The sequence below is a fragment of the Eupeodes corollae genome, chromosome 1, assembly GCF_945859685.1.
Source record: "Eupeodes corollae chromosome 1, idEupCoro1.1, whole genome shotgun sequence".
Classification (NCBI taxonomy): Eukaryota; Metazoa; Arthropoda; class Insecta; order Diptera; family Syrphidae; genus Eupeodes; species Eupeodes corollae.
In genome coordinates, this window is record NC_079147.1 from 178118538 (window position 1) to 178145478 (window position 26941).

Sequence of the window (26941 nt, forward strand, 5' to 3'; positions counted from 1 at the left end):
GTGATGACAAAGAAGGACAGAATCGGGAAACCCACTATTTTCAACTGCTCTACCATCGTAATAACATGTTTGATTAAATCTCGAGTTTGAATTTGTTAACTAAAGCAATACTAGCCACATTACGTAGTTCCTATAAGTCGCCAAGAAAAATGTCAGATCGTCCAAAAACTCGGACCGTCAAGAAAACTCATCAAATTATTTTGGCCTTATTTCACTTTCAGAATTTGTTAACGAATGCAATACTAGCCACATTACGTAGTTCCTATAAGTCGCAAAGAAAAATGTCAGATCGTCAAAATCTCGGACCGTCAAGAAAACTCATCAAATTATTTTGGCCTTATTTCACTTTCAGAATTAGTTAACGAATGCAATACTAGCCACATTACGTAGTTCCTATAAGTCGCAAAGAAAAATGTCAGATCGTCCAAAAACTCGGACCGTCAAGAAAGCTCATCAAATTATTTTGGCCTTTTTTCAAAGTAAAACAAAACGAAATGGTTTCCTTCCACCCATCATCATGTCGTGAAATATGTATGGGAGTTGTGAGGTTGTGCATATGCAAAGTTTCTTTAGATCCAGATTCTTCAAATGCAACGAACTTTTGAATACACACAACAACGCCCTACCCTAAATCCTCTATAGCAAGTTCAAGCACGGGCGTGCATGGCTTGGGAAGTTTTCTTAGTGATATTTTCAACGACGTTTCTCTTTCTGGGCTTTGTGCCATTTTATGAATTGGGTGATATGTCAAATTATTGGGAATACGGTATTCGTTTTGGGTTTTTTTGCGTTTTCTTTTTATATTTTTGGGCTTTGTGACAAATTTTGGGCTTTACGACATTTAAGAACATCTTTGTTTTAATTATGGGCAGAACGATCTAATCATATTTTGTAGCATTTTGGAAGAAAAATTTCCAAAAGGCCTATTTTTTGTCATTAGTCTTTATGTGCTAGATCCATATAATTGGAAATTTGTGTAATTGAAAAACTTTTTTTAAGCAAAAATATTGAAAAACGAACTTGTTTTTCTAATAAAAAAGACTAAAATATAGTTCAAAGTTTCAAGAATATTATACACATGGCTCATCTCAGATACAAAAGTCGAAACCTATCTAACTTGACCTTAATTGATACAAAGTTGTGTAGTAAGAAATCAGTACAAAACATCTCTGTTGTATTGTATTTACTTACTCTTACATTTAATTTTGTTTGTTTCCAGTTATTCACAATCTTATGATTTTAATAATAAGGGTTAACTTTTCATATTTCTTCCCTTTTTTTCTGTGGAAGTTAAACCACTTTTATATCCTCGGGCACATACATTTTAATAATAATGAACCAATATTTTAATTTCTAGGTAAGTAAGTAAGTACCTATAAATATCTATATGTTTATTCTGCTAACATAAAGCCAACCTACCGAAATCATTGCATCTACATATCTGATACCGAGAATTCCTAAGCTCATGTATAGTCAAATATTGAAACAATTGCTTATAGCTTCCAGGTATACCTACCTATGTGAACGTAACGTAGGAATACTTACCTATAAATATCATTACAAATATTCCTAGCAATAATCGTGGTAATGTGCGTAGCATATCCTTACTACGTGACAATGGCCTCAAGGATAATATGTACGTATTATTTTTTTTTTCATTTAACGGTAGGTAGGTAATGCTCGTATAATTTCCCTCCGTTTATAAAAATTATGTACTTTTTTTTATTAAAAAGCATATTTCACAATTTATTCAAATAAAAACAAAAAAAAATACAGAGAAAAAGTACACATTTAATAATTTTCAAATAAATATAGGAATTATATTTTATATCCCTTGCGGCGGCGACGGCGATCGTATTAAAGCGAGTTAATCAAATGAGGAGCAAACAATATCACCGCGAGTAAGTAGCTAATCCCACTAAAGTACAAATACATGGTGTTTTTTTTATTTACTTTACACAAATGGACAGTGATGGCTTGATTTTCAAAACACTTGATATTCATTCATACCCTAAAGTCATTTGAATATTTATTTGCAATTATTTCCTGACAGTGAAGCAGGGTGAGATGGTCCTTCGACGAGAACGCGATACAAAAGTTCGTTTGGATAACAAGTGATTCCAATAAATACGGAAACAAATCCTCTAGAGAAATGAATACTCCGCCCCACCTCCAACCAGTATTGTACATAAACACCGGAACCTACATATTAATCCCTTTTCAGCCAATGTGCGGTTATTCTTATGAAACATAACGTAGATACAAAAAATTGTATAAAGGTAAGCCTTTTGCCTTTTTTTATTTGAACTTATTTTCCCTGAATTCGTTAAAACTCACATCCATAGCCACAGGGGCAATAACCACGTGTGTGCTTTGAAACATCGGTAGTGGCACCACCGCTTCACCCAGCTGGTGGAGCAGTGGAGCAGCAGGCATAAGGGAAACATTTTTATTGGGAAGGGCAGGGCTAAGGCTAGAGAACCTCTGCCACTGATGGGTATCCACAACACGGAGAGGACATTTCAACTAGGAACACCATTATCAACCCTCCCAAAACCCCTCTCTTTATATCACCTTTGCTTTATAGGAGGTTTGTATGTAGGGTAGGTGTCTTAATACCTGCCTAGCCTATACCTACTACCATTCAATCTAGATACGAAACAGTTACATAAATTTCGATTACCTCAACATTAATTCCGGGTAATTTGAAGATTTTCATCGCCGGATTCTCCTTGGGTGTATAGCGATAGAACTCCCGCCGGCCTTTGTACCATTTTACCGTGTATAGAGTATCATTTTCGATGTCGTAATTGCATGCCAGCATTGCGCTATCGCCACGTTTAACGGCAGTTGGTACGGTCACGTAGACGTCTTTTAGCGCCACTGTGAGTTCTAAAATCGAAAAAAAAAAACAAAAAGAAAAAATTGTTATTATTTTATTTTTACTTAACTTTCTTAATATTAAAAAAAATGAGGGTAAGGGATGTGGAGGGTGCGATATGGTGTGGGAATTGGTTTATATAAGGTGCGATTTACTTTAACCTTATAAAGAATTTATTGAGTCTTGAAGGAAAAAAGCTATATAAGGTAATAATGGTGGGGGTAGTTTCTGTGGTTGGCTCCTGAAATGGTATAAGGTATATAGAGGAGATGGTTGAGAGGGGTAGGATATATAACAACATCAAATGGATATACAATGTAAATATAGATGCCTACATACATATAAATATTTTATTGATAAACATTTAGCTGTGAGTTTGTTGTATTGTACGGCAATAAAATTGTCAAAGCTTGCGGCAAAATGGTATTTAAATTGACGTCAATTATTATTACGATCAGTTTTCTGGTATTTTTAGGTAGGTAGGTACCTAAGTTGCCTCCTCGCGTACTATAATATTTTATGTCCTAGAAGACAATTAAATGAGACTTTTACTGAAATTAATGGCATCTCAGAGACTCAGACGCGACGAAGATGAGAATTTGTTACATTTTTATTATACTCACATCTATCTTTAAACATTATACCAATACCTATTGCCTAACCTATATAATGATTTTTATTTATTTTTTGGTGTGGTAAATATTATGGCGAAAATTTTAAAAGAATTTCGTTTTATTTTAAAATTTTAATGTTTTTCAAAATTAAATTAAATTAAATCATTTGAAAGTGTCTGAGAATTAATGAATCGAAATCAATAAATTTAAAATTTTGAATCAGACTTTATAATGGATAAAACTTATTATAATATGATTCTTTTATGGTCGAATAAAAGGTATAGATTAATTAAGCACGATAATTTGATTGTTATCTGCAGACCGGTTTAGCATCATGGAGAATGGAGTTCTTCTAAGCAATACATAGGTACATACAAGTGAAATGACAACTTATGAAGATTACATTTATGTTTATCGAAAACCTCCTAAACAGCTTATAACGTGCACTCTTGGACACAATAGTTTTGAGTTGGAATATAGCTTTTTCTTTATCTAAGATACAGTTCATTATTTGAAAAAAAAAACTTGCAAAATGAATTATTCAGTTTTCAAAAATATTAATTTTAATTTTTTACATAATTTAGTAAAACGTCAAACTAAAAACTAACCAATTTAAAATTCTTTCAACGAAGGAACGATCGTAATTGCAAAAATATTTCATAACATATGACAATTTATTGTTTTTCTATAAAAAGCTCACATTCAAAGGGTCTATTGTTCATTCTGTAAAGCAGTACTGAAAATGAATCTCTGTATTTTATGGCATTGGTGAAGTTGAGCTTAAGGGAAAACTGATGGGCATTCCAAATAGCGCTTGTAGTACTGATAAACTCTTTAAGGGGAGGAATACAATTGGCTATTTTACTAGTAAAATGCGCTAAAATAACGGTAAAAAAGAGGCTGGGATGCGACTCACACTGATATCTTCACATCCCGTCTGTCGATTTGTCTTGCTTAAAAGTTTGTCTATATGTACTTGTATCAATTTTTACCAAATTGCGTACTATTTTTTGTAGATTTTATTTTTTAAGGAAAAAACGGACAATTGGATTTTAATATAAAAATTACTGCATATCGAACAAAATATTTTCTATGAAATAAAATAAGTTTGAAGCCAATATTTCAAATTTTTAAAAAGATATTTGAGTCGAAAATCATTTTTTACCAACTTTTGTTAATTTTTTTTAGGTTTTTAATTTTTTATACAAAAACTGTCAATTCGATTTTTTTCAAAATTTTACTGAATGTTAACAACCATATTTTTTGAAAGATAAAAGTATTTTGAAGCCAATATCTACAATTTTTAAAAAGATATTTAAGTCGAAAATCAATTTTTACCAAATTTTAAACATTTTTCTTTAGGTTTTTATTTTTTGTACAAAAACTGTCAATTCTATTTTACTCAAAATTTGTCCTTGTGTTGTAAACAATATTTTTTATAAGCACAAATTAGTAAGACGCTATTATCTCAAATTTTGGAAAAGATATTTGAATCGAAAATCAATTTGTACCAACTTTTATACATTTTTTTTAGGTTTTTATTTTTTGTAAAAAAACTGTCAATTCGATTTTTCTCAACATTTTTCAGAATGTTGAAAACAATATTTCTGATAAGATAAAATACGAGTTTGAAGCCTAAATTTCAAGTTTTTGAAAAAATATTTGAATCGATACTCAATTTTTACCAACTTTGATTAATTTTTTTTTTCATATTTTTATTATTTATAAAAAAAACTGTCAATTCGATTTTTCTCAAAATTTTATCAGATGTCAAAAACATTATTCTTCGTTGCACAAAATTGTTTTGGAGATGAAAACGTTGTTCTTGAGAGCCATTTTTGCATCTTTTTGCCTTATTATCTGTATAACAAAATTTATTTGAAATCGATATCTATTCTGGTTCTTGAGCTATGGACGACGAAAAAAACGTGTGCGTACACACGCACGCACAGACATATTTCTAAAAATCTTTTATTTCGACTCTAGGGACCTTGAAACGTCGAGAAATGTCAAAATTTTTAATTTGACAAATCGGACCCATTACAATATTTTCCTTTGGGAAGTTAAAAAGGGTGAGGCAAGAAAACTTATGTCAGTGTTCGAGAAACTTAATTGGATTAATGATGTTACTACGACCAATCAGTTTAAAAGCTTTTCTTTGAATACTGTCCAAGAGATTTTAATATGTTACTAAAATAAAGGGAAGTTCTACAAGGTTTTGTAGGTCTACACCAGCGGAGTAAGTGAGAAACATTTCTTGCATTGTCTCAGAAAACCCCAACATCTGGCGGCATTATAGCGACGTAGCATATGTGATTGTTCTAATGGGTGATTTTTTAAAAGCTATAGAAAAGTTTTTTGCAAAAAAACACATACAATTCAGGAAAATGCATGAAATCTTTATTTGAATCGATAGACTGGGCCTCAAATGGTCACCGAACTCGCCTCACAGTAAGCCCATTGTTGCCTCACAGTAAGCCCATTGTTTTGCATGTGGCACCGTTTTATTGAAACCACATGTCATGCAAGTCAAGCTCTTGCATTTTGGGCAAAAAAAAGTTGGATATCATCTCACGGTAGCGCTCACCATTCGCAGTTAAGTTACGATTTGCATCATCTTTGAAGAAGTACGGTCCAATGATGCCACCTACCCATAAACCGCACCAAAATGTGATTTTTTTTGGATGCATTTGTAGCTCTTGCGATGCTTCTGGCTGATGTTCACTCCAAGATCGACAGTTCTTCTTATTAACGTACCCATTGGTACAAAAATGAGCATCGTCCATGAACACAATTTTTCAGTAAAAAAGTGGATATTCGGACAACTTTCCAAGAGCCCATTCACCAAAAATTTTACGTTGCAGTAATTGATGGTCATCATTAACACTGGCCGATACAGCTGCGAAATTTTCTTCAGTTTTCATCCTACATAAGCGTTTTGGTTGTTTAATGTCCAATTTAATTTTATGTACATTTGGTGCAAATCTCCCCCAATTTGGGCGGGAGGGGCAAAACCATAGCCATTGCTCTTATTAATTTTCAATCGAAAAATGAATACTGGATGATTTTGTGTCTTTTAGTTTTCCAATTTTCTCAAAAAGTAGAAGACACGAAATGATCTAGACCTATAGTAATGGATTCTAAAAAATAACAACAGTAGATAATCTTAAAGTTTTGAAAAATTACACTTTTAACTTTTTTTAAACTTTTGTTTGCCAAAATTTGAGTTTGAAACAATTTGTTTCAAAAACTGTGCATCATAGTTTCGACATTATTTAAAAGCAGCTAATAGACAAATGAGTTTGCTTAAAAACATTTTATAAGACTAAGTTGTAAGTATTATCATTATTTTTTGTTGGGCATTCAACGTAAATATTTTTTTAAATTGCCCCTACCTTTTAACTGTTCTATCCGTCAATAAACTTCGTCCCCTGAGTTATCGTTCTCTCCCCAAGCTATGTAAGTTTGGAAATTAATATGAAAAACTAAGAGTGCTAACTATACTGCAATAATATTACTCTCTCCAAAACGATGCTAAAACATGTTACACTGTTCGTCGACGTGAACAATAAAATGACCATTGGACCTATTGCTTTAAAAAATTAAAAGCCTTACTGCCCGTCACTAACAAACTTTCATTCTTCAAGATACTTGTTGAGCTGGAAATTGATCAGCATTTCCATGACCTTGTAAGTAAATGACTTTAGTAATATCGGTTAATAGTTTGAGGGAGACAAATATTCACCTTTTTATGGAATTGGCTGAACACTTGCTGTTTCCCAACTACTCGGAACGACGCAAAAATAATAGCATAGATGGAAAAGATTACGCAAAGGTTTTGCTAACGTGAAAAAACAACTCTTTGCAATAATATCGAGGACCAGTGGAAATATGAATGCTGACTTCTTCTAGGATTTTCGCCACAGTTGGTCCCATGAAATCATTAACGCGTTTAACAACTGAGGAAGCCATGTCACTGTCAAATTTTCGGCGACCTGCCTTGCAAACAAGTTAGCTTTCTTAATATAGCTTACTTAAAGAGTAGGGACCGAGAAAGACGAAGAATTTATGCTTTTTACGAATGACCAAAAAATCTTACTGCCTTTGGGACAGTGCAGTTTTTTGTTGTTTTAATTTTTGGTCATGCATGAATTTGGTGCTTTGAACATAGGCTTGAAAGCCGTTATGCCTCATTTATGTTGCCTCTAAAACACTGGAAGCTCACCTCTTGCTTCTTGATAACTTCTCTGCAGCTCAAATCTAACCATGATTTAGCCTTGGGTTTGATACCTTGAACTGCCAAACGGTTCTGTTTCAAGCTCTTTCTCTAATTGGATTTGTATAAAGAAGATATGACATTGTGGCCCGATATGTCTATCGAGGGACCAATATCCTGACTATGAAACACATTTATCAGGGTGAGAAGTCTGTTAACGTTTGTTATTCGAGTAGGCTTATTGACAAGCTAAGTAAGATGGTTAAACTAAGCAAAAATCTTTAGCCCGAATCTTAAAAGTACGAAAAAGTACCACTTATCCGTTTCTCTATGCCTTAGAGTTTTGAAGTTGAAGCTTTGTTAATTTTTGTTAATTTTTTCATGGCATACCCTTTAACCGTCAAAAGAAAAGACATTTTTTAAGCCCTTGAGATTAATTTGAAAAACATAGTCGTTTTAGACTTAATATACAATTTTCTATGTTCATTATTTGCAATTTGAAAATATGCCAACATTCTATTTTTCTTTAGTGCTATTATTTGTTACAGTGGTGCATAAAACAATAGTACGGTTTTGGGCGTATATCCCAATGATCTGTTTTTGGTCAAACTTTTCCATGAACTTCACTTTGTCCCGAAACCCATCATATGGTAACCGGGGATCATGGCTGAAAATAACAGATGGGCATTCAATGTTTTTTTTTTGCCAAATTTGTGGGAATAAAAACAACAAACATACAATGGATCTTACTAAATCCTTCAAATGTAAATACCTAATGGATTTTTTTTTCAGTTTTTGAACGCTAGAAAAAGTTCTCCTTAGAAAAACGAAAATTTATCGAATTTGTTAAATTTTACAAAAGAACATAATATATAAAGGTATACACACTTTTCTAAGGGAATAAAGTCAATATAATTTGTTCGTCAGATTGGCATTGTTTTTAAACATTTTTCATAACATTTTTCAAATATTCCATGGTTTTAGTAATTGTTTTTTTTTTTATTGATTAAATGGATGTACAAAAAATATTAATTTTGAAGAGTATAATTCAAACTTCCAAAAGTCATTAGCATCATTTGTTCTCTATGTTTAGAGCATGAAAATTATTTTTACTTATTTAGTCACTCGGATAAAAGAAATAATTGTTCTTCTGAATTAAAAAAATATATTTTAAAGCAGGTTTAAAAATATTTAATAACATTGAAATCACAATTTTGCAAATGCAAAGTATTATATTGGTTCCGAAATAGTTAATTAAGGTACAATTAAACTACAGATATAATTTACAATTTACAAAACTACTCCTTTAAGGTACAAAACTACAAACATTTCAAAGACCACTGATGACAATAACACAATGGCAAGATACCTATACCAATTATTTGAATTCCTACCCAGGAAAACCCTAATATTTTGAAAACATTTTTGCAAAAAAATTCAAGTACAACAATTTTAAGATGAACCAACAAAAAATACTGTTCACCTGTGCAGAAATTTAATGACATCCGGTCAAGTTTTACACAGAACTTTGCATTCTTTATTAAGGGAACAATAAAACTTGTACACACAAAGAGAAAATTCTTTTCAAAGGTCCTTATCTTCTTGGTAGGTATAACTACCTACCTAGCTACCTTACCTTACCTTACCTATGCCTCTATATCTACCTTGAAACTTTAAACTTTTTTGTAACTTGATTTTCCTGACTTTTTTTTCATTTATCATACCAATAGCAACCGTTCACTCACTGTGTTCAAAACAACTTTAAGTTATGAGAAAAAAATCCCGATTTTCCACTTGAAAAACATCAAGGATGCAAGACTGACGACAAACGAGGAAAACATTTTTTTTTTCGTTTTTTTTCTTTTTGAAAACTTTCTTTCAAGTCTTAATGCACTTTTTAATGCATCTGGCCTCTTTTGCTCTTAAGCGCCTAGCAGACTGTTGGTCGTTGTCGTGGCGTTCCCCATCTCACCGTCAAGTCGTCGTGGACGAGGGAGAATTTCAGTGTGGCAAAAAAAAAGTCAAAAAAAGGAACAATTACAACGAGAACAAATTCATTTATTTTTGTAAATTTTAAAAGGCGTTTACTTAAGTACAAAAGACCTTGAAGCACCGCAACCACCACCGCACCTGTCAAATTGAAAAACTGAGAACTGAAAAACTTAAAAACAATAACAACAATCATTAACATCTGCCAGAACTGTATATTAATGTCGCGGTATACAGCTATCTGCCATCAAAGCAGCTTCAGCTGAAGTAAATGTTACCCAACATTCAAAAGCCAAACCACCAACATCGCAGAATAAAAACTGACAACAGCGCCACCCAGCGCAGCGGTGGAGAATTCAATAAAACAACAAACATTAACATTCACATTCACAGAAAATGCATTGTTATTTTTGAAACATTTTCTCTCGATGTTATTTCTTTTGAATTTATATTTATTTCTATTTTTTGTAAATATTTGTTTGCTCCTTCCGGACAAACTGCCATTCTCAGATGACGCCGGGATTGTGGTTGTTCTCGATTCGGTTCGAACTTCGAAGATCTCTCTAGTGATGGTTCCTCGTCTTCATCCTCGGCCTCGGAGGCGCTCGTTTATGTACTACACATACATAGATTGATTGCTTGGTATAATGCAGCCTCCAATGCATTGCATAGTTTGTATTGTATCGAAATTGCACATTTTATAGGAGGAATAGTCCGTGAGTGATGTAAGGAAACAAACTCTGTACAGTATGCACTGTAAACAGTGTACAGTACAATGTGCAGCGACGTACACACAAACCTAAACATATAAGTACACTAAATACCTCTATGGAATCCAATAAAAAGAATTGACGGCATTCAACTCTTGCTCTGACTGCAAATAGAACTGGGTACTGTGTACTGGGTGCTGATGGGACTTAAGGGGAAAATGCACCCTTTAAGAATGTTTTTATCGGATAGTTTAATGGAACACACATCATGATGGGTCCTTACGGACGGACGTGTTGGGGGTGCTTTTGGTTACGTCCTATGTGGCTTTTTATTCTATATACATTATAACCTATAATATAAGTTCTTGCAGTCTGATGGAAATAGACAACATTCTGTTGTTGTTGTTGTGTGAATTTAAAAATGTTGAAAGTTCTTGCATCATTATGTTGCATAGGGCTTTCTATAAAGGTTTATAGTTCGGGGAATTATATAGGTTTCTGGGCAGAGTCTTAGCAATGGGTAAACTTTGATAATTTCCAGTAGCTCCTTGAAAACTGATTCTCTTTATTTGGAAGAGCTTTTAACGTTTTGAGAGCTGTTTTTCACTGATGACACGCTCATAGGGTCAATAATAAATATTTGATGGATCTTGTTAAAAACATGCAAATATTTTTAAATAAAAGTGTAAGTGTATATTCATATTCATATTCATATTTATTAATTCATAATTCACATTAAGATTACAACCTTATTATTTGTGAAAGCTTTATAAAATATGTTAGAGCGTTCGATAATTTTACGTTCAGATTGCAGGCAATCAAATCTTGGCTGGATCAGTACGACAGTTCTTAGCGAATTTGAAAAAGTTAATCAGGTTGACGAGGCTGTAAAATACTGTGCAGCTGAATGAGAATTCTAAATTTTATAGTGTTATCAAAAGCCAGACCCATTATTTGTTTAGAATAACTTGAAATATGGTCGTAATATCTTATATTGAAGATGTATCTGGCAAAGTTGTTGTATATAACATTAAGTTTTCGCCTTGTATTTGAGTCAACGCTACACCACACTTCATATCCATACAGCAGAATAGGTAATAGAAGACATCTTACAAGCAACATCTTACTACTGACAGGAACAAACCTTTGGGATGTCCACAGTAGATGCAGAGCACTATATAACTTGCCAATTGTAGTAGCTGCAGGGTGATTCCATATTAAAGTCTTGTTAAAAATAATACCTAGATTCTCAGCAGACGTTACAAATTCAATAACTGAGCCACCCAGCAGAACCGGTGGAAAGCTTGACTTATCAAGGGCGCGGTTGTAAAGTTTTAGATCTTCTTGGATTAAGGGTGAGGTTATGCTTGAGAGCCCACTGTTGTATAACTACTAGATCCTCATTAACATAGTTAATAACATTTCTTATGCTATCTACAGAAGTGTCCAAGTATAATTGGACGTCATCAGCAAACATATGAACTTTACAAGATTTAACCAGTCGAGGAAGCTCATTAACGTAAAGTGAAAATAATAGAGGTCCAAGAATAGAACCCTGAGGGACCCTTGCTGGGACTGTCAGAAATGAAGATGTCTGATTTTCTACAGCAACGCATTGTTATCGATTAGATAAGTATGAGTGCAGAAGTTTTACCGCAAAACGAGAGAATTTGAAATCATACTTAAGTTTTTGGCACAGCACGAAGTGATCGACTGTGTCAAACGCTTTTAAAAAATCTAGCAATGTTAAGAATGAAGCACGATTCATGTCCATCGCTCTGCGTATATCATCAACAACAAGTAAAAGCGCCGTTTTACAGCTTCATATGTTAGGTGCCCTTGCATCTGTTTTAAAAGTAGTTTTTCAAAGGCTTTGGATAGGAATGGTAGGATAGCAACAGGCCTATATTCTGGGTTAGTACAGTTTAAAGTCTTAGGGATAGGAAGTATCTTAGTATATTTCCATATTCTCGGATACTCAGAACTAGTTAATATAGAATTTAATAAATGATATATGTATTTATATATATATATGTATTTTAGAATATGAGGAAGTACAATTTTCAAGAACTTCGGATTTATCCCATCTATTCCTACCGCGCCTGATTTAATGGACAGCATTGCCTCGACGATATCTTCTTCTGTGAAACGAGTAAAGTTAAAACTTTGTTCAGGGTCGTCAATTTCATTACTCCAAACATCATACGCAGAGCCATGAGAGTCAATTGAACTATGTGTTTTGGGAACAGATAAAGACACAAACTGGGCATTGAATTGGTTGCAGTCTATGTTAGAATTAGGTTCAGAAATTCGTTTACCATTGCCCAATTTACGCAAGTTTTTCCAAAGGTTACTCCCAGATTGGATATCTGGGTTCAATAAATTTTCATAGTAGCGTCTCTTAGCCGTTTTAATGCGAGAAACTACTAAATTTCGGAAATAACGAAAGATATCATGAACATTTCCTAGTTTATAACGCTTCCAACGAATATACGCATTGTTTCGTTTTTTAATCAAATCGATTATAGAAGCATTTAACCATGGCAAAGAATTACTTCTAATTACCTTTTATTTCATGGGTACGTGACGATCATAAAGGTTGTTTAGATTTTCTTGCAAAAACTCTGCCTGTTGGTGCACAGATTGCATTTGATAGATATATTCCCATTGTGTACTTTGTACATCATAACTTAAACTATGGTAATCTATGGTCTGAAAGTCTCTATAACTTATGACTGCATATGCACGTCCAATTGAATATCATAGGTTAAGAATATCATATCATGACATGAGAAACTTGGGGCAGTTAGTTGGTTATAGAAAGGAGTTTTCTTGATATCACCAACAAAGAATACGTCGATATGATTTTTAGCGAAGTGAGTTGCCGACGCACGAAACATTAATAGGTAGAAGATTTAAACTTATAAGATAATCAGTCATAGTGGCTGACAAACGAATATCTAACAAATTGCAATTTAAATCTCCGCATAAAACTATATTAGGAGTATAGAAAGAAAATCTTTCTAATGTATTAGTTACTGTATCGAATTCAGTGTTTTTGTTAGGTCTATAAATCACCCCTAGCATAACACTCTCTACTCTACAATTAACTTTAAGAAGCAAATAATCATTAGCAGTGTTTTCACCTGATCGGCAAATTTCTTGATATCCTATTCATTACGCAAGTAAACAGCAATACCCCCACCTACTCGACCGATTCTGTCACTACGGAAGAGTTTGTAGCCCTCAATATCATACACCGAACTAGGAAACTTACAGTTGAACCAAGTTTCTGAGATACATATCACATCAACCTGTGAGTGTATATAAAAGTGTAAGTGTAAAATAATTTAATATGTTTGGCTGCTTCGCTGACGACTGCTGACTGCTTTTCGCATATAACTACATATATCACTCAAACCAACTTTGAATGTCGTAACGCTTCAATTTAGAAATGTCCATAAAGCCCAAAAGATGTCGTTTTGGGATGTTGGGCTTGAATGAGATGCATATAAGCAATGAAGTATCCATGGGAGGCATAGTGACCCCCTACTATATTTCGCTTTCTGAAAGTGATATAAAGTCAAACTTTCAAAGCTTTCTTGAAGTTTCGAGTTTTCGGCGATCTGATATTTTTTTGTGTTATGCTTGCGCTTGGCCGTTTTTTTCAGGACTTTCAAATTTTGAAGCACATGATATCTTTTGGTCGATTTGTCAATTAGTTATTTGGGCGTTATGATACTTAATTTGGGCGAAATGACATTGATTTTGGGCCTTGTCGCATTTTTCAAGATGTTTTGGTTTCTAAAGGCAATGTCAGAAGTTTTTCACCCTTCTGGCTATTGTCTTTAGAACTTCAATACGTACATTTTTGGTTTGGTGCATGAGTAACTTATATTTTTAAGTCTCTTATACAGTCGGTATTTTTAAAAGACCGTTCAAAGTTAGTGTTTCAGAAACGTTATTAAGTTTATTGTTTTTAGCCGTACTACGAGATTGTGTGATTTTACCAACAATTTCTTTTCCTATCATTGCAATATTTAGAAATTCAATAGTCTTTTGCTCAATAAGGGTAATAACATCCCTTTGAGTTTGTCGTTGATAAAAAAAAGACTATTTGACCGCGAGAGAAGAAATTTTATTTTGAAAAAGACGCGAGCCTTTTTAAGTTACCGAGGCTCAGGCCCATAAATTCGACCTTTTTTGGATTAATGAGCATAAACTTAGCAACAAAACCGTAAAATTGATCCAAATCAGTCCAAAAAAAAAGTCAACACGTTACTTATCAGCAATTGACAACCACTTTTTGTTTTATTTGGACGTTAACGATACGTGATTTGCTCAATTCAGATGATATAGACGTCAAAGATTTGAACATGACTAAAAAGCTGTCACAACAAAAATGTGATAGTCATTTTCAAACAAATATGTTTATTCCGAATAGAGCTACCAGACGCTTACACAAACGACTTGAAAATGTTCTTACTTCGCTTTGTTTCGTTAAAAAACACATTTCTGTGACCGACAAAGCTTACGACATTCGAAAAAAGGAAGAAATATAAGTATTGTATTCCAAAACAGCCAATTTCATATTTTTATTTAGATATTTTATAAGAATCAACTCAAAATTTCACCAAAGCAACAATGAATTTTGACAGTTTGGATCTGAAATTGTTCAATCGAATTGAATTGCGTTGAATCATCTTACACAGACAGAAAGAAAATGATAGTCAATTTGATTATCAAAAAAGTGATAGTCAACTATCGCCTTAGCCGATTCCCCCAGCTCATACCACTCTGCACGATCTTTTCAAGAGCAGATCATCTCATTACGAACTTTAAGTCACGAGATCGTGTGACTTTAAGCTGCTTGAACTTTTACTTATGGGGTAAAGAAATCATAATTTATGTCAACGCGGTCCAAGTCAGCCTGCTTTGTGTGCCAGTCATTTAAAATAATTCATTTTGTTAAAACAGTTTGAAATCAATTTCATTTTTGAAAACAGATTCCCGTGAAATTTCTCCGAACTTCAGAGCAAAATGGTTATAAAAGTCTAATGGAAAATATTCATAATGCACTAAGAAATTTTAGTTTTTTTTCTTTCAATCTTTCTAAGATTTATGTATATGGAAGCTTGGTCTATCATCATTGTTCTTAAATCCCATTGGTTGTGGCATCATTCGTAAATCATTATTTGAGAGGAATATCTTAACCTCGAGTTTTCAGAATTCAACTACAAACACTCTCCATTTACGGAACCATCTAAACAAATTCTTGACAGCTATCGTCTCAACATTTATACGGAACTTAAAATTAAGCAAAGGCACCTATCCCTGAACCTCATCTCATGCAGCACACACGCTTGGCAATTGCATCATTCACTTGTGCGGGCTCGCAACACGTAATCGTCTGTCGCTTCGTTTCGTTTGGCTCGGCTCAGCTCAGCTCCTGGTCTGGCCGGATTCGGTTCGGATATGCTAAAGGACTTCTACGTATATTATACTCGTCGTGTAGGTATATGTGATATCCTTCCGTAATGTTTTGCAATTCGTAGTTTGTATAGTTTAGTTTGCATCAGCTTGGCCTCGCAGCGAATATACGCGTACCGCGGTGAGCAAATATGAAATGCACGAGTGAACCTGATGGATTCAACATGGTCGTTTTTGTTTGTTGTATTTATTCATTTTTTCTGCGTGCTCTTCTCCGTCAGAGCCCTCCCCACAGACTCATCATCCTCATGCTCACCTTTAGCTCATCATCATCATCATTCTCGAAAAGGACCTTCCTTAGTGCAAATAATAATAAAGTACTGTAGTTGGCTGACGTGAGTGTGTGTTGTGTGTTTGTTTTGTGTAAGCAAACTTTTATAATGTACATATACGTATATTTGTGTACATCGAGGATAATTTGCTTATGAGTTGAATTGCATAATGCCTCTGTAAAGGGCACCATGTCCCTGTCCCTAGCTTTGCTTGCTCTTGGCTTGGATTTTCCTCTGACGATATATGGCTCGATATAGCTGGTCTGAGTTCGTTTTGAGAGATGAGCTGAGCATGAGATCCTTTTGTGCTATTGTTAATTGACTATACGTAGGTATGTACATATACAAACATATACTTTACGAAGGACGAGGAACCACTGAGCGCGCTGCGGCGACGGAGAACGGAGATGAAATATACACAAGCGGCTGAAAAACGTGAACGTGACAGTGAAAGAGTTGATAAGGAAAAGTACCATCGCTGGCGCTTCTGCATCAGGAGAGAACCAGAAGCAGACAGCCAACGTAGATATGTAGATATATACATGTTGTCTATGTTATACATATAAAAGGAAGAGAAGGCCCATCAACATCATCATCATCTCATACTCATGATTGTGTGCCTCTGTCTGTAGTATGCACTGAATTTGAAGGACAAAAGGATATGAATGCATTTTCAGCGAAAATTGAAAATATGAATTCATGGTTCGTTGGACTTATTACCACTTTAGGGTTTTGAGTTTGAGAAAATGAATTGCTGAGCAGATATTCAAGTTTGAGTAGGTACCCATAACCATACTCATATCTATATATAAACGAGTACGTGTCGCATGTAGCTATGGTAATTGTTAAGGAATTGCTGCTGATGGATTAAGTTCAACAAAGAACAATTCGTAAAATTATATGAAGGTAAAATTAGGAAGATGATATATTCTGATCAAAAAAGATGAGCAAAAAGTTGGGAAAGGTGGTAAAATTACATTTATTTTTAGGAAATGTACTCGTAGGAATGCATTTTAAAGGAGAATTAAAAGAAAGCAACCAACATTTATGCACAATTTCGAGTTCCCAAAACCACTAACCATCCACATCCACAGTGACGAAAGATAGAGCGAACTGTGTAGCACTGGTATTGGCATATTTCTCTTCCGGCAAAATATCTGGTCTGGTAATTATTGAAAAGTAAAATGGAAAAGAAACACTCAAAAAAACAGTTTTTAGCAAGTTACAAAGCATAAAAGATGACTTAACTAATACTAAACGATTTTGACATACTTCTGTATCTCTTAACATTTTGCTAAAGTTACAGTTAGAAATAGGTTTGTCAAATTTACAATTCGGTTCTTAGACCGAATTACAAATCGTATTAGCTTACGGTCCTGTCTATACAGTTGGGATTTCTAGTCAATAGGTCCGTTTAAATAAAGTTAAGTCCTTAAAAGTAGGTTGTTAAGAAATTTGCCCTGACCATCTTCATTCTGTTAAAGTTTTTAATGTGTGATTTTAAAAAAGTCCGTTTTCTACAGACTTCATAATAGACAAAGACACAGTGGAGTTATAGATTTGTCCTTCTTTAGAAAACTGTTTTAACTTATAGAAAAAATAAGTGTCATTAAAATTATTGCTCAACCCGTCTATCATAACATTTGAATCAGTGAACGTTAGCTGTTTAACCTTTTTAGAATAGCTAGAGTTTAAAACATGATTATTAATTTTTCAGATAGACAGTATCAATAAACTTTAAAGTAGGGACAACATCGCAAATTCAGGTTGTTTCATTTTTATTACAACGACTTTGGGAAATTTTCTTATTAAAAAAAGTAAGTGTGAGTAATTATTATGAAAAATTTGGCTAGCGTTGTGCACATATTTAAAACCAGCAGATTGGTGAAATCACTTATGAAGTTGGTACTACCTCTTCAAAGATTAATGATTTTCATCCAATTAATTCCATAGGCGTTTCTCTTAGTATATATTATCAAAAAGTTAGGGGTTAAAAACCTCCACCAACACAAAAATCTCTGAGATTACTTGAAAACATTACACCAGGGCACAATCTAAAAAGTGGTTCTCACTACTGCCGATATGTGAAGTAATGAAGGGGAGCAAAAACACACTGCCGACTTCCTATGCCACTGCCCAACATTTTATCGCACTAGAAAGAAACTCTTGGGTATACACTTCTTTGATAGTCTTGACGAACTCGAAGACATTGCCAGAAACAGCCTAATAGGCTTAATCAATTAGTTTAAAAGACTGGAATATGACAATCCAGAGGCGTCATTCATTTTTTTAACTTCCTATTGGAAGTTATTGTAATGGGTCCGATCTATCGAATTAAAAATGTTGACCATTTCTTAACGTTCGCGACGTTTTTTTGTCGTCCATAGCTCAAGAACCAGAAGAGAGACTTGAAATACATTTTTTTTAATACAGATAATAATGCAGAAAGATGCAGAAAGGCCTCCCAAGAAAATTGCATGGGTTGGGTAGTTTTTTTTACCATAGCAGTTAAAAAAAAGGTAAGCCAACCCCCCTCTCCCCAAAATATCTCACGAACAAATAACGCTGGAGACTTGAATTAAATTTTAAATTATATATTGTAACGTGGTACGACACAAGTATATTTTTGGATACAAATTCAATTAATAGTTTTTTTATAAATAAAAAAAACTGAAAAAAAATGTTTCTCCTCGAAAATTTTACAATTGAAAAATGATTTTTTCCCCCCAAAAAGAATTATGTGCAACGAAGAATAACGTTTTTAACATCTGGTGAAATTTTGAGAAAAATCAAATTTTTACAAAAAATAAAAACCTTAAATAAAATAGCAATACTAAAACTTGGTTAAAATTTACTTTCCATTCAAAAAGCTTTTCAAAAAGACGCTGGGATGCGACCCACACTGATAACTTTCCATCCTGTCTATCGATTTGTCTTGCTTAAAAAAATGTAGGTTATAGTTTTGGGTTAAAAAAATTGTCAGTTGAATTGTTCTTGAATTTTTTAAATTACCAACAATATTTTCCATATAAGGAAATAGTTTTGTTTGAAAAAATAGTTTTATTAAATAGATTTTTAGTCGAAAACAAATGTTTACCAATTTTAGTAGCATTTATTAAATTTTTACAAATTGGATGAATGAAATTAATTTGAGAGATATCAAGAACCGAACATTACTTTTTACCAAATTTGCGTAGGTACTATTTTTTGTAGTTTTTATTTTTTTATGAAAAAAACGAATCGTTGGATTTTTATAAACAAAAAAACGACTGAATATTGAAAACAATATTTTCTGTGAAATAAAAAAGTTTGAACACAATATTTTTAATTTTTAAAAAGCTATTTGAGGCGAAAGTAAATTTTTGCCAAGTTTTAATAATGTTTTTTTTTTAAACTGTTAAATTTTTCTCAAAATTTTACCGAATGTTGACATCAATATTTTTTAAAAGATAAAATTTGCTTAAAGCAAATATCTCAAAGTTTTGAAAAGATGTTTGAGTCGAAAATCTATTTTTACCAACTTTTATAAATCTTTAAGTTTTTATTTTTTGTAAAAAACTGTCAATTCGATTTTTCTCAATTTTTTTCTGAAAACAACATTTCTTATTGTTGGATACCCACCGCTATCAAGAATATGAACACAGCTTATATAGCAGTCACTTGTTAAACAGGTGGCGTAGACAATCTGTAAACTATGGAATCTGTAAAAGTGTCTCTCTTGTTTTAGCAGCCATCGAATAAAGTTCACATATTGATATTATACGGGTGTCTTTTTCTTTTTTTTTGCTTTTGGCATACACAACTTATTGTGGCGACGAGGTATATTTTTTCTTTTAAAGGAGACGAACTTATTTTGCAATGGATGCAGCACAATTTAAAACTTTTCTTAAAAATCAGAATGAGATTTTGGAAAAGCAACAGGAGCTAATGAAGTCATTTCTGGATGTATCGCTTAACGGAACCTTATCTGGAGCATCCACGATAATTAAATCATCTGCAGAGAGGATTATGGAGACATTGGCGAATAGCTTAACCAAGTTCATCTATGACCCTGAGAATGGGTTGACATTTTCCGAATGGTTTGGCCGTCATGAAGACGTTTTCAACGTGGATGGTAAGGAGCTGGACGAGGCATCAAAAGTGAGGTTGCTTTTAAGAAAATTAGACGAGACAACATACAATCGCTACTCCAACATAATTCTTCCAAAAAAATCGCGTGATTTGAGTTTTGAAGAAACGGTAAAAAAGTTAACTGAGATTTTTTCCCGTAAGACTTCTCTTTTTGCAACCCGTTATAACTGTCTGAAGATGGAAAAAAGATCAGGTGACGACTACCAAACATACGCTGGCATTATTAATAAGAAATGTGAAGATTTTAATCTCTCATCAATAACTTCCGATGTGTTTAAATGCCTTATGTTTGTCTGTGGTTTGACGAGTGCAAATGAGATTGACATCAGAACGCGGTTACTAGCTAAGCTGGAGGCAGATGGAAGCAGTTCTAAGTTGACACTTTCAGATTTGGCTAATGAATGTGAACGGATGGTGATGCTGAAGCACGATGTGGCACTCGTTCAAGGTCGGTCTGAGGACACTCAAACTCAAGTCAAAGCAGTTCATCAAGGGAAGGCGAAGGTCAAGTCCCCACCGAAGAGTCCATGCTGGTTTTGCGGTGGCATGCATTATGCCGAAAAATGTTGGTACAAATCGCATAAATGTACTGATTGTGGTCGTCAAGGGCATAAAGAAGGTTTCTGCGAAAGTGCAAGCAAGAGTTATAAGAAAAAATCAAATTATAAAAATAAATTTTCAAGGCAATCAAAAACTAATTGTGAATCTAAAAGTATATTTTCAGTTTCTAAAGTGGATCATGCATGCAGAAGAAAATTCATTTGCGTGAAAATCAATGGGAATCCAGTTGAATTGCAGATCAAAACAGCATCTGACATAACTATACTTTCGGAAGATACGTGGAAAAACCTTGGAAGTCCAAGTATCCAGCCAACAAAAAATTCAGCTAGAAACGCTAGTGGTCAAAACCTGATTTTAACTGGCGAGTTGCAGTGTCATGTGTCGTTCAGAGACACGAAATTCGAAGGTGTGGGTTATATAACAAGCATTCCCCAGCTTAACATATTGGGAATAGACTGGATTGATTCGTTGAAGCTATTTGACGTTCCTATCAATTCAATTTGTAACCAAGTAGTAGGTACAATTAGCAAAACGCAGGTAGCACCAGATGTCATTCAGCGAGAAGTAGGTGAGCTAAAGGTGAAGTACGCAGACTTATTCGACGGTTCGATGGGCTTATGCACTAAAGCAGAAGCAGTCTTGCAACTCAAGCCAGGAGCTGTTCCATGTTTTCGGCAGAAAAGACCGGTACCTTTCGCCTCGCTTCCTCTGATTGATGATGAAATCAATCGCCTCGAGAAATTGGGCGTCGTGAAGCGAGTCGATTTTTCACAATGGGCTGCTCCAATTGTTGTTGTGCAAAAGGCAAGCGGTGGTGTAAGAATCTGTGCGGATTTTTCTACAGGGCTCAATGATGCGTTGGAGCCACATCAATTTCCACTACCTTTGCCGGAAGAAATTTTTATAACGTTGCAGGGAGGTAAATATTTTTCAACCATTGATCTGTCAGATGCATACTTACAGGTTAAAGTGAGTGAAGATTCACAACAGCTGTTGACAGTCAATACTCACCAAGGATTGCTGCAGTACCAGAGACTACCTCTGGGAGTAAAGACCGGACCAGGTACGTTTCAACAAATAACAAGCACAATGTTGACTGGATTGAAGGGTGTAGTGTCATTTATTGATGACATCATCATAGCTGCAGAGTCTATTCAACAACATAGGCATATTCTCGAGCTCGTATTACAGCGCATTCAAGAGTGGGGATTCAAATTAAACTACGAAAAATGTCGATTTTTCCAACCACAGGTGAGGTTTTTGGGGTTTGTGATTGACAGCAGCGGACGAAGGCCCGACCCAAAGCGTATATCAGCAATTGCAGACATGCCGGAGCCCAAGGACACTACAGAGGTACGTTCGTTCTTGGGAATGCTCAACTTTTATTCGCAGTTCATTGCAAATGTGCGTGAAATACGTGCCCCAATGGATAACCTGCTCAAGAAGGATGTAAAGTTCCGTTGGTCTGGTGAATGTCATGCTGCGTTCAACAAAGCTAAAGAAGCGCTCCAATCAGATTTGGTTTTAGTCCATTTTGATCCAGCAAAGGAAATTATAGTTGCTGGGGATGCATCGAAAGACGGCATTGGTGGAGTTATGCTTCATAGATTTCCAGATGGTTCCAAACAGCCAGTGGCACATGCTTCAAGGGCTTTAACAAAAACGGAGCAAAACTATAGCCAGTCCGAAAAAGAAGCACTGGCACTGGTGTTTTGTGTTAAGAAGTTTCACAGATGGATTTATGGCAGGAAATTTTTACTTCAGACGGATCATCAACCGCTCTTGGCTATTTTTGGATCGAAGGAAGGAGTTCCAGTATACACTGCACATCGATTACAGAGATGGGCTCTTACGCTGCTATTGTATGACTTTAAAATTGAATATGTAAGTTCGTTAAAATTTTGCTTTTGGCATACACAACACTTATAAGCTTAAGTTAGTTGAAAGTCATAATCTCACATTTTTGAAAACATATATTTGTCGAAAATAGATTTTTACCAACTTTTGTTAAATTTTCTTTTAATTTTTTTTTTCTAAAAAACAAACTGTCAATTCGATTGTTCTTAAAAATTCCAAAGGTTGAAAACAATATTTCTTATAAGATTAAATAAGTTTGAAGCCATAATCTCAAGTTTTTGAAAACATATTTGAGTCGAAATTCAATTTTTACCTACTTTGAGTAATGTTTTTTTTTAGGTTTTTATCTTTTATAAAAAAACTGTCAACGTAAAACCGTTTTTATATGTTACACAAAATTGTTTTGGAGATAAAATCATTTTTTATTCGTAAAATTTTAGAGGTCACAAATATATTTTTTAAGTATTTTTGATTTCTAAAAAAAAACGTTGATTGGATTCTTTTCCCTAAATAAACTGGTTCGGTATCACGTAAAAATATATAATATAAAATTTAATTCAATTTTCTCGCATCATTGGTTCTTGAGATATTTAGAGTTAATTAAATTTTCATTTTTTTTTAAACTTAAAATAAAATAAATTGGATAACGCAACAGTCCGTTTGAGTACTAAGGCCTAGTGACTGACAACTCTCAACCATTCATGTGTGCGAGTACTGTTTTCAGGGAAGGACCTACAGTTTTAAGACGAATCCGAACGGAAAATTTGAGAAAGCACTTTTCATGACAAGAATTACTCTTGGATAATTTGTCAATTCCTCGCAAGAGGCAGTACCCGTGAAAAAGGTTGTATAGGCAGGGATCAAACCCAAGACCTCTCGCATGACAATCCATCGCACTTTTTTTTTGTTTTTAATTCATTTTTATTAGTTCATTCTTAAACCTATCTTAAAGCTAGACAAAAATTCATAAAAGTAGCCTAATTAACCATAACTTACAACTAACTTATTAGTCCCATACGGACACTCTTAGTCAATCAAAACAATAATACTCAATTCTAATGCCTTTCAGCACTTAGATCTATTTAACTTCAATTAAATTTTATTTATTTTTGAATTCATTAGAAAATCAAAAAAAGTTAATATCAATATCCTTTTTTATTTTTACTTAAAAACTACTTAAAATTAAGTCCTTAAATAAAACTTAAAACTAACTTAAACTATTTATTCTACCTATAAACTACTTAAAACTAGAACAACCGCAGCAGCAAATCTAACTATCTAACATTTTTGTTTTTCATATTTTGTTGTCTATTCCATTGAACTAACTATCATGTCACGGTACACGGGTACAAAATTTATTTAAAGTGAATATCTCTATTTGTTGTTAAGCTATTGATGACGAAAAAACGTTGCGAACGACCGGTCGTAGTGATAAATCTCCAGCTCATCAACCTAACCTAACTTCCACAATTCCCAATACCTTCCTTCCTATGTCTTTTACAAAATGACTTAATTTATTAATTATAAAAAGGAAATCAAAGTTCTTTTTTTTTTCAAAATTCACATCTTCGGTCTCGACAACAATTTCAAAGTTATTTGGTTACAACTTCTCTTAATCACATACCAAACACCGTTTACACCTATTAGATTTAGTTACAAAATAAACTTAAACAGAATTTTAGTCCTGATTACGTCAAATCTGTTATTCTTAAAAAAATTGAACATTTCAAATCCAAACTTGATCTTTTATCATGTATTTTCCCTATTCTTAAAAAAGTTCAAAAATATAATAGAAATTTATAGAATGAAAGCAAAATCATCATGTATTCCAATAATCTCCGAAAGCTTAGGTTATGACTCACCGCTTTCTTAAAGGTTGTTCAATTGAAGACTTCTAGAGAATGGATGACATGAAGCTGACACGAGATTGCCTTGCCTTTGATAAAATGCCCCACAATATTACTTGCCTCAAATTCAAAGCTCTGTCTTATAACAGCTAATTCAGTCTCACTATCATAACAAAACTATAAACATTTTTATTCTGTGAAGCATAAGCTTAAAACAACATTTTCTAGGTCAACTCAACTCACACGACACAGCATTAAAATTCAAAAACCTCCAAAAATTGTTAACATACAAAAAAAATATCAAATAACTTCTTTACACACGGGTTTGCTTTGCAGTCTTATTTTTATGCTTGCCTGGTATTTTTCGAGGAAGTATATCGATCTTTCTGAAATTGAAAGTGAATTCCTTTTTCGCCCAGCTGGTGACTGACGATCATCATTTCTAGTTTCTCTTTCACTTTTTTCAAACGAAATCGAAAGTGATCGCATTTGGTTGGCGTCGTCGTCGACGTCGCGTAGCTTGCGCTCCCCACTTCGATCGCAGACGTCATCACGTTCTTTTTTTTTTTAAATAAACTTCACGTCAACATTCGGATTCAAAAAAATTAAACAAAATGACTCTTTCTTCATAAACAAGCAGAGTAGTTTTATCGCACATTTTGATTTTTAAAGTCAGGCGACGACGCGACGCGACGCGAGACGGTAGACGATCATCGTCACGATAATCACCCTTGATCTTCATCATCACACAATGATCGTGATCACAACAGATTTTTTCAACTGATTCAAGGAAATCGATCTCAAATGGATTCTGAGTACCAGGCGAGCATAAAAACTAACACACCTAAGCAAATTCCCAAAAAATTCCACCACTTTGTGCTTATGTTCAAGTACAAGAGAAAAGAGCTGAACCAGGCCAGGCCGCCTTGAACGTTTTGTATACCTTACCTACTTACGAGTAAGTGATTTGTCATAATATAAATTTTGGTATGTAATGATCGCCGCGGGAGGAGGGCAGTCGGCGGCATGTTTATGTGACAGATTTCTTTCGTATTTCTTAGTCGAAATGAACCTGAACTCGAACTATCTGTGGCTGTGCCTGCTGCTGGGTAAGCAGTCAAGAAAAATGCGGGTGGTGGTGGTTGTTGGCGCATTGCATTCGTTAAAAGATATCACAAGCATTTAAAAAATACGCCGACGAAAAATCGATCGCAAACGGATTTTGACAACCAGGTGAACATGAAAAACGACAAGGGTTGCTAAATTCTTGAAATTTCGAAAGAAAGGCACAGGCTATAATGAAAAATACACACATTTAATATTGATGACAATGAAAACGTCATTAACTGTGAAGTAAATGAATGAATGTAGAGCAGGGAACTTTATTCCGAATAAATGATTTGAAGTTGTTTTATAATGTTAAACATAAGGGTGACCATACGAGTATGTTTGGGATAAATAGATTACATTGTTGCATTCAGTTTCAAAGTAATTAATTAGTCTTATGATGAAGCAATTAAAAAAACAAGATTTGATTGAAATTTGCTCAAAGCATTTTAAATCTATTAATCTAAGAATAAATGTTATATTAGTCTTAAGTTCTAAAGCGAATTCAATAAATAAATTATAAAAGTTGGAACATATAATTTATATCTAAAGATGTTCACCCATGAATTATTAGATGAAAAATAATCAAATATTTTTTTAAACTAGAATGGGTCTTTGCTTATTATGGCTTGTTTAGAACTTCTTAAGAAACTCTTGAGTAGAAATCACTATTTGTATTAGAAAGATATTTACAGAAAAAAGTGTTAGATAGTTATCAAAATATTTGTATTATAAAGTTGGATGATTATTACTTTAATAAAATGTTCAAAAAATCCAATGACTTCATTATTATTTTAAAAATGTAAATATTTCCTTTATATTTCCGATTTTTTCGTTATTGATTGACAATGGAAAAAAGCATAATGTATAGAAAGCAGAAGAAAGGCGCTATAGGGAAATGTGCATTTACCTAATTTATTGTCCTCAAATAAAACTAGAAGTTTTAAAAACACCTATCTAAAATTAGTTAAATATTTAATGTTTAAATACTTTGACAGAAATGTATTGCAAAATAAAAGTCATTAAAATTAATATATTTTCTCTTTTGAAATGTATGTTAAGAGCATTGGTCGAAGAATTTGTATTTTTCATATTTTTTTTTTCTTAAATCGATATTGTTGGGAAACGTGATCCTACACATCTATTAACTTCCCATAGGCCGGTATTGTAATCGATCCAATTTGTTAAATTAAAAATCAAAGATTTTTAGGGGGATGTGTGCATTTGGGAAAGCATATTTTGCTGTCCATATCTTAAGAACCTTTC

At 33.7% G+C, this 26941-nt stretch overlaps 1 protein-coding gene across 2 annotated transcripts in view; it reads right to left on the minus strand.

Moving 5' to 3' along the window:
- The window catches only part of LOC129954197 (uncharacterized), a 339004-nt gene that overhangs the window by 11860 nt on the left and 300203 nt on the right, over positions 1–26941 (minus strand). For both annotated transcript variants that reach the window (XM_056067941.1, XM_056067940.1), the window contains exon 3: positions 2684–2892. In XM_056067941.1, the coding sequence (XP_055923916.1) occupies positions 2684–2892 (209 nt within the window). The remainder of the gene's footprint in view (positions 1–2683; positions 2893–26941) is intronic.